Genomic DNA, 9,887 nt, shown 5'->3' on the forward strand with positions numbered 1-9,887 from the left:
AAGCATATTCTTTTCATACCTAAAATACATTCTTGAACCATGAATCGACCACCCGTGAACCATGGTTCGAGCCACTTTCCTTCCTAGCCTCCAAAACCGAGCCCTAACTTTCCTCGAACCCCTCGGCCTCACCCAAACCACGAGCCACCCTTGACCAGACCTGACCCTGACCTTTCTAGACCCCTCCTGGACTCGCCCTGACCCACGCACCTAGCCCCTAGTTCCAGCAGCCAGCCACGCGAGTTCCCTCCTATCATCAAGGTCGCGGCCCATGCTACCCAAGCCACCTCGGACCGCTGCTGCACCAGACCCTGCGTTGACACCGAGCCCTCTTCCCTAGACCCTACTGGACCATCCTAGATCCCTAGACCAGTCTCAAGCCTCCCTTATCCTATACGTAGCTGCGCCCGTGCATGGGGAGAGTCCTAGGGTTAATGGACTCTCCCATCTCCTGCGGCAGCGTGGTCCAACCCTCCATGAACCCTTCCAAGACTGCACCAGACCCTGATGAGCCAGCCCCGACCAGCCCTAGCTCTTACGCGCAGCCCCTCGCTCGAACCCCCCCTATGGCTGAGCCTTGTATCCCAAGCAAACCCCAGGTTCGTCCCTTCTTTACCAAGCTCGACTACAGCCCTCGTGTTATCCCTTAACGACTCTTTTCCTAGCCCTTAAACACTTCCTATTGACATCGTGTCCTTGGAATTCATAACATTTTTCAAACAAGTGTAAAATCATCAAAACTTTGAAAATATTTGTTCTATCGTTAAACGGTTCATGCTTCAATATTTTTCATGTAAAAATAATTAAAACAAGCATAATATAATTTGAATGTTATGTCAAAGAAGTTTAGAAGCATGCCTTTGCGTCTTAGAACGCTCGGATACGCGATCGTAGGCGTGGGTTGCGAAGAAGGAAGAACGGGCGACGAAGACTCGTTGGTTTTTCCTCTCCAAATTTTCGAAAATATGGCGTGTGTTGTGTGTGAAGTTTTCGGCTGAATGGACTCAAGAAAACCTAGGTTTTTATTTTATATATTTCGAAAATTAGTGTGTTAATGGGTTGGGGTTTTGGGCTTTTCGGTTTATGAGTAGTTGGGCCCTTCAATCATAGGTAAATTAGACTCAATAACACCTATTTAATTGTAAAATAAATGTTTACAAAAATTAGTTTTCAAAAATAATATTTTTTGTCTTTAAAAAGTCCCTCGTTTGCCCAAATCGGCTTCCCGGATAAAATCTACTACTTTTAGAAAAAATTTAATCATATTTAATCATATTAATAAGCCTTGAAAATATTCATTAAAAAAATATTTTATCTTGGTCGTCCCCGGTCTCCTTTCCCCAGCCTATTATCAGATATTCGGATAAAATCTTCAATTCTCATGAAATCATGCAATCTAATCATTTAATCATACAATTAGACCTATAATCATATAATATACATCAAGTAAGAAGTTGAAATCAATTAATAAAATAATTAACCAATTTAACACATTTGCATGTATGCGGTTTACATGGGTTGACTTTTGAACGTTACAGATATACTCCAATCTGATATCTTTCTTGAGAGCATGGTCTATGATGAAATGATGTCTAACATCAATGTGCTTGGTTCTGGAGTGAAGAACTGGATTGTATGTAATCGTAATGGAGCTAGTGTTGTCATAGAAGATCGGTGACTCTTCAGCTACTACTTCATAATTTTTCAGTTGTTGCTGAATTCAAAGCAGTTGAGCACAAAAATTTCCAGCAGCTAAATATTCAGCTTCAGTTGTTGAAGTAGCAATGGATGTTTGCTTTTGCTGAACCATGAGATCAGTCTGTCTCCTAGAAACTGACATGATCTACTTGTATGTTGGAAACTTAATTTCGGTAATTTGACAAATTGAGTGAAAAATATTGAACAAACTGATCAAGAAGACTGAAAAGAACTGATCTAAAATACGCAAATTATTGGTTGCCTAACTGAAGATTAGTGCGCAGAAAATCAACGGCAACTGAACTAAGCTAACTGAAGATTGCAGACGACTGGATGATCAGTTGGAACTGATCAGTTACACTACAATCAGTTGAGAGCAATCAGCTTATCCTATCGGCTTTGTCAAAACTGATAAAGACGTTGTACACGTTATCAATTAAGGAATGTAGCTATCAACCGACAAATTGTACAAAAGCAGACTGCAACTTGTAGTGAGAACGCCGCATTTCAGCAATGATACAGTGTACTACTGTCAGAAGAATGTCGATGTGACAAACAATGGATATAAAGATTCAAGTCGCATTCATTGTTACCGTTGGAAGCAAAGCTTATAAATAGCCAAGAAGAGCAGCGAAGAGATACACATAACTGTTCAATCAACCAAGCTGTTATTCTGCTGAAATCTCTTCACAAGCTTTCTGTTCATATTCAAAAGATTTCAAAGCTCACACTTAGCATATACATTCATAGCATTCAAGGCTATAATTTGAGCTTACAAGCACAAACATTCATTGTTGGATTATTCGATCTTATAGAAATCAGTTGTGCTAAATAGTTTCAGTTCAGTCGAATACTGTAAACTGTATCGAAACTAAGAGTTTAAGTTTGTCATTGTTAAGTCCAAAACTGAAGTGGGTCTGTACAAGTCTTTGTATTGATCAAAGCCTTTTAGTGAATATCCTATCTTCTAGATAGAAGGGGTGACGTAGGTGTGATTGAAATCTCCGAATATCCATAAATCTTGTGTTTCTTAATTTCAGTTTTATTCTACCTGTCAGTCAGTTTATTTCCGCACTTTCATTAGTTAACTGATCGACATTGACAAACAAGATTCTCGAGCTAATTTTATCACTAAACTGACTCATTATTTGAAAAATATGTAAAATTGTCAAGTGTTTATTTAAACCCCCCCTTCTAAACACTTCTTCACCTCCCAACCGATCCTATCAAGTGATATCAGAGCAGTTGAATCTTGTTCCTAAATATTCCTATCTACAAACTGATTACCATGTCTTCTTTCAACAAAATCCCAATGTTTTCCAGAGAAGATTTTGACGATAGGAAGATTAGAATGCACGCTCATCTAACTGCACAAGATGATGACATGTGGTACGTTATCACTGAAATACCCATGAGAATACTGAAAGCAAACACTGTTGTTGCTATAACTGATGGTGCACCACACCGTATTGAAAAGCCCATAGATGAATGGACAGCTGAAGACAAAAGAAAAGCCAATTTGGATAATGTGGCTAAAGACATCTTGTACAAACGCTGGATAAAATTACTTTCAGCAAAATAAAGATGTGCAAGATTACAAAAGAAATCTGGGAGAAGTTAATTCAGCTCTGCGAAGGCAATGAGCAAACCAAAGAAAATAAGCTCTCAGTTGCGGTTCAAAAGTTCGATAACATCAAGATGAAGACTGGAGAGTCTATGCACGAATATGATGAAAGAATCAATGGCATAATAAACGAACTGAATGCACTTGAAAAGATGTATTCAAACAAAAAAATCGCGCTGAAGGTAGTCAGAGGTCTTCCCAAGGAATGGGATGTTAAGACAATGGCAATGAGAAAATCAAAGGATCTAAATAAGGTCGAACTATATGATCTATTTGCTGATCTGAAGGCCTATGAGTGTGAGTTGCAAACAAGAGAAGGAGAACCTTCTACACCAGTAGCTACAACAGCTCTTAGTACTGTCAAACTGGAACCAACTGGTTCAGTTGAGAAAACTGCTGATCAGTTAAGCAATGACGCAATGTCATTATTTGTCAAAAAATTTGGAAGATTCATGAGAAGAAATCAAGGCTCTTTTCAAAGACAATATCAGAGAAATAACACCAAGGAAGGACCAAATGCTTGCTACAATTGTGGCAAAACTAGACACTTTATTGCTGACTGTCCTAAGCTAAAGAAGGACAGTCGAGGCTCAACTGAAAAGGGAAAGAAATTATTTGAGCACAAGAGAAGAGCTAAGGATGATAAGAAATCATTCAGAAAGAAACATGAAGTGCTTCTAGCTGAGGAATGTGAGTCCAAATGGGCAGAAACTGGCAGTGATGAATCAGAATCTGAGAGCTTGAGTAGCTTCAGCGATGATGAGGAAGTCAAGTGTCTGATGGCTGATGACACAGAACTAGAATCAACCAGTGAACAGGTATTTGATTTTATTTCAACTTACTTTACACGTGATGAACTTATTTCTACATTACATGGCATGGTCAACGAGTATCACAAGCTTGCTCTCTCATTTGAGAAAGCCAAAGCAAAGCAAACTGATCCCAATGACAATAAAACTGAAACTGATGAATCAGTTGAACTGTTGAGTCTTAAACGGGAGATTGCTGAGCTGAATGCTGAAAGAAGCAAGAATCAATCCATGATTCATCAGTTAATGCTTGAGAATTCAAAGCAAACTTAGCTTATTCAAGCATGGAATAAATCATCAGTTGCACTAGCTGAAATGAAAGATATGCAAAAATCAGTTACTGATAAAACTGGTTTAGGCTTTAGCAACCAAGATGAAACTTCTACCAGTAATACTCAGCCAAAACTGAACATAGGCAAAGGGAAATACATTCACTTTGTCAAATCAGTTGTGGTACAAGAACAACTTGAGCCGAGTAGACCAGTTGAGCAGCCTGTTGAAAATAAGAACAAGGCTAAAATGTATGGAATTGGTTATAGCCCCAAAACTTCAAATGTTTCACGAAGCTGGTCACTTAAAAGGTTCGGCAATAACTCTCCAAATGGCTATTCCAATTATCATAACTGCAAGCCAGTTCAGAAAAGATATCGGCTGAACAACCAGTTGATATGATAAAACTTGAGTTTTCATGCTTTTAAATTCATGGTATTGATGCACAAAGGGGCTGCAAAGGTAGGGCTATTAGATGGGACATTTTTCAGTACGTTTAAGGGTCCATAGAGGCATGGATAAGGGCTGGAAAAGATGGGGAAATAGGATGAACGAAAATCCGGGTTTCAAAACAAGCTAGGGCACGGTTTGAGTTCCTCGAAGGGCACGGCTACAAGCTGCTGTTGGGACGTGTCCAGGGGTCCTAAGAGGGTCTAGTCATGGTCCTAGATGGGTCAAGGGAAGCCTGGTGCAAGGAGGAAGGCTGTAGGTTTGAAGCTTAGTCGCGCTAGCCTTGTAGAGCACGGGTTTGGCACGAGTTTATGGTTTCAAGTTTGTGGGCTGTAGAGTCTGGTCCAGCAGCTTGTTAAGGGTTCAGTCTAGGTCCTACGAGGGTTGTTCAGGGTCTGGTCCACTCTTTTAGGGTCTAGGATCGAAGGAATTTATGGTCGGATGAGGTTAGGGTTTTCGAAATATGTGCAGAAAATTTCATAAGGTTCCTAGGCTTGATCAGGGATCTTAAATGTCTTGAATTGGGTTGTATTAGGTATGGTTAGGTGTTAATAGGATATGTTTAAGTTTGGTAAAGTTTGTTTAAGTTTTGAGTTGATATGAGTTAAAACCGGCATGTACGGTTAAGTTTTAAAACGAATTGGGAAATTAGTTGATGAGCTTAATTTTACGTCTAAGAAATGTTTATGGGTGTATTTTAAGGTGTCATGTTAAGTTTAGGAATGAAAAGTTTATGTTTAAAATTTGAGAAGAAAATATTAAGTTTTGAATTTATTCGGGTTAAAAATGCTTCATGGTTTAGTCATTAAGTTATTAAATCGAATGGCTCGGGTTTACGTCTAAAAAAATATTAATAGTAAAATTTAATATTATATGATACTATGGGATAGGCTCGAGTCAATAAAGGTAAGGGAAAGTCAAAATCATGAATTTTGGAGTCCATGGGTAAAATGGTCATTTTGCATCCCGGGTAGTTCGAAAGGTCTGGTAGTCCCGAAGAATCATAATACAAGCTAAATGATATTTTAAAATTTTTATGATGAAAATATAGAATTTTACGATATATGCTAAAGCAGTACGATTTTTCCTGAAAAAATGTTATTTTACGAATTTTTAAGGACACAATATTTTATTAATAAAAAAGAAAGAAAATATTTTGAAGGATGTGAATTGACTGTGACAAACATGATATGATATGACATTATTGAGAATATCGTGAGGGAAAAGGCTCCAGAACGAGCCTGTCTATGGGAGAAGCCCCTAGAGGGAGCCCAGATACGGGAAAAGGGCCCAAAGAGAGCCCATTTACATGAAAAGGCCCAGAGGGAGCCCGACGATCGTATTTCCATATATGGCGGTGCCTAGTGCCCGTCCTCATGCGCAATGGTGAGCTAAGACTGATCAATCGACCACATGATACGATTACAACTAGTCACTTTCAAGGATCAAATTTCACCCAAAATAATATATGATGATGGAAAGCTTTATAATTTAATGATTTATGATATGATATGATATATGATTACGAGCTTTTTCGCCAGCTTATTTTATCAAAAGACTATTTTAAAGCTACATGTGCATGTATTTGTATTATTTGTTACATATGGTTAGAACGTGCTGAGTCATTAAACTCACTCGGTATGGATGGTTGCAGGCGAGGATGATTTTGAGGGAGGCGCTACGCTTGAATGGATCGAGTCTGGCAGTACACTCTGAAGGGACATTTATTTTTCGCACATATTAGTGTTTAAAGTTTTACGCTAAGATTTTGAGGACTTTCTTTTTAGAGACTTATGCTTTATTTTGAAGTTTTGTTTTGATCATGTTAAAGGTTGAAGTATGATGTTGGTGGTTGACGATTTATGGAATTTGTTTGCATTTAGGATTTTTGAAAAGTTGTGTTGTTTTTAATTAAAGGTTTCGAATTTTCTAAAGAAGAAAAAAAATTAGTAGCATTTTAAAGTTAAAAAGTAGTGAATGTTTCACTTGGTATCAGAGCCAAGGATCCCTAAAGAGTTGTGTTACTGCCACTTTGAGAAGCTCAAGAAGTCACGCCTCAAGTCTTTGAGTTTTACTGCTTTAGATTTTATATGCTGAATTTTAAATGCTTTTATGATACATGATATAGGAGGTTAGATGCATGTTTTTTAAAAATTAAATGCATGATGGTTACGTGGTTTGGACGGTATGTACAACCATGTCTCCGAGACGAGTTATTCCCGGGCATGGAGAAGAGGAGAGACGTGAGGAGAATTTGGTTTTGTGTATCTTGAATTTTGCACTAGCTAAGATTAAGTTGAGACGAATTGAACTTGGTGATTTAGGACTGCTTGTTTCGAATTCTACATTTTGTAGGAAGAAAATTTTGAAGTTGATCTCATGGGTCAAATTTATAGGAATCATGAACTTTAGGGAATGAATTATAATAATTTGAGGGACTTAATTGTAATTTTCAGAAATTATGGGGGCCATTTTGCTATAATTCAAAAATCTAGAGGGCTTAGTGTATGAATCCGAAAATTGGAGGGCTAAAATGCAAAAAATTTGGGGCTAAATTGGAGAATTCGCGAATTTTTGAGTCTTGATTGCAAATTTTAGGAGAATTATGGGGTCATTTTAGCAATTTTCGAAATCTATGGGAGCCGTTTTGCATTAAATTCGATAGTTTGAAGAGCTAGGAATGCGATAAGTTAGGCTTAATCGAATAATTCAAAAGCTTTGGGAGTTAGGTTGCAATTTACTGAAAAATAAAAATGTCTATTTGAATGTAGTCAGCAAGTAAATTACCAATTAAGGTTACATATGGAATTGTGGTTGAGAAAATTAGAGAAATATGTAAGTATGAGGATGTCCTAGGAAGAACAAGAAATATTGGTATTAGCGATTTTTGATGAGAAAGTGAGATTTGTCAAATTATTAATTTTTGGGCATCATAGTGGATTATGGAGAATTAGAATGGTACTATAGGTGTTATAAGCGTTTTTCGTGAAACGTGAAGGATATAAATATTAAAGATAAGATTTAGTCAACAATATTTTTATTTTTGGTTTCACCGTAAGATACAAATACTCTTGGGTTCAACGATTTCTATTGTATCAGGAAGTTTGGGAGTTTTGTACTGTAGATTCTAGAATTTAAGTAAGATAATTGAGGGGACAAATGACCGAAGGAGAAAATCAGTAAACAGAATTCGTATATATTGAGATATTAGGCAAAACTATGGAAGTAATGTATGAAGGAGTCGAGGAATACAAGCTAAGAATATCGGAGTTCGTATAATTTTTGTAAGATTCAGTTTATAAGATTTGAGAAAAATATTATTTGGGGATTATACGAGGTAATTGCAAAATTTGGGGAAGTAAGTTAAAAGAAATAATTTCATTTTTTGGTTGACAATGCGATTGCTATTATTTCTAAGGTCCAGAAACTTCTGTTTTTGAATTTTGTCACTAAACTTATAAGGATGGATTCATTTGGGGAAATGTTTAAAGTTATCGATAACCAAATGCTAGAATAATCACTTTTTATTATCAATGTGCATCCAAAAATAAATCAAGTTATTAACAACGTGCTCTAGTCCTCTGAGCTACAGGTCTCACCTCGTCTCCACTAGATCTGTTCCCAGGAATACCCTAAAAAGAACATTTCCTCTCCCCATCCATTTCAGGATAAGAAGATGTGAAAGTTATTCGTCATTGAGTAGGTTTCTTGTAAGACGGTCTCACGAATCTTTATCTGTGAGACGGGTTAACCCTACCGATATTCACAATAAAAAATAATAATATTAGCATAAAAAATAATACTTTTTCATGGTTCACAATAAAAAGTAGCATAAAAAGTAATACTTTTTCTTGGATGACCCAAAGAAGAGATCCATATCACAAAATACGACCCATGAGACCGTCTCACACAAGTTTTTGCCTTCGTCATTATTGTTAATATGATTTTCTCATTATTGTTAATATGATTTTCTGACTTTTATCGTTCTTTTATTGTTGTCACTAAAGTATTTATCAATATATTGATTCTAACTCTAAATGTTTTCTGTTTGTTTTCATTTTCTTTTTTATTATCTAGACAAATATTTTGGTATCATAATGTGAATAAAATTATTGTTAATGTGAAAAAATAAGAAATTAATTCGTAGTTGAACCCATGAAAACGATCATGAGCGTTCCGTCCAAAACATAGGAGCACTAACCGATGTGTCTAAGATGTGTGTGTCTATATATATATATATATACACACACACAAGCAACATTCGATTTCATTCCTTCGAAAGAAAGAAAAAAGAAAACACAGTACAAAATGGGTATGATTGGAAAACCCATTTTGATGATGCTCCCTGCACTAATAATTTGCATAACGGGCCAATTCTTGATAACTGAAAGCGAGCCAAACAATGCTGTCAATCTCCTTTGGTGCAATTCCCACGGGTACTCGCAAGAAGACCTATATTCCGGCAGTGTCGCCGATGTTCTGATGGATTTAATGAACGTCACACCCACCCGTAAAGGCTTCGACTATCACACTGTCTCCGGCAATGCCCTGGCAGTTTCGTTCGGCCGTGCCACTTGTAACGGGGCTCTGTCGAGGACGGATTGCGCCAACTGCCTTGTGGTGGCCAAAACCACTGTGACTAGCGGATGCCGGAACAGCGTTGGCGGCAGGACTGAGTTGGTTGATTGTAGCATCAGATATGAAAACTACCCTATCTGATATATCAAAGTTTAGCTAGAGACACATATATCGTTGATCATCTATAGTAGTTTCCCATTTATTGTTCTGGCAAAAACTTGTGTGAGACGGTCTCACAGGTAGTATTTTTTGAGACGGATCTCTTATTTGGATCATCCATGAAAAAGTATTACTATTTATGCTAAGAGTATTACTTTTTATTGTGAATATCGGTAGAATTGATCCGTCTCACAGATAAATATTCGTGAAACCGTCTCACAAGAGACCTACTCTATTGTTCTCTTCAATTTATTTAATCTATGTCAACATTAATTTTATAGCTTATGTTTTGATTCAGA

At 37.2% G+C, this 9,887-nt stretch overlaps 1 protein-coding gene across 1 annotated transcript; it reads left to right on the plus strand.

Moving 5' to 3' along the window:
• Positions 1-9,159: 9,159 nt before the first annotated feature.
• On the plus strand, positions 9,160-9,570 carry LOC140958038 (antifungal protein ginkbilobin-like protein). Its single transcript, XM_073415439.1, has one exon. The coding sequence runs from the start codon at positions 9,160-9,162 to the stop codon at positions 9,568-9,570; it is 411 nt and encodes a 136-aa protein (XP_073271540.1).
• Positions 9,571-9,887: the final 317 nt, after the last annotated feature.

This window comes from Primulina huaijiensis, chromosome 14 (genome assembly GCF_012295235.1).
Source record: "Primulina huaijiensis isolate GDHJ02 chromosome 14, ASM1229523v2, whole genome shotgun sequence".
In the NCBI taxonomy this organism is placed as follows: Eukaryota; Viridiplantae; Streptophyta; class Magnoliopsida; order Lamiales; family Gesneriaceae; genus Primulina; species Primulina huaijiensis.

What these genes read in the sequence shown, in the direction of transcription:
- LOC140958038 (XM_073415439.1), top strand. Translation starts at nt 9,160, where the DNA reads ATGGGTATGATTGGAAAACCCATTTTGATGATGCTCCCTGCACTAATA.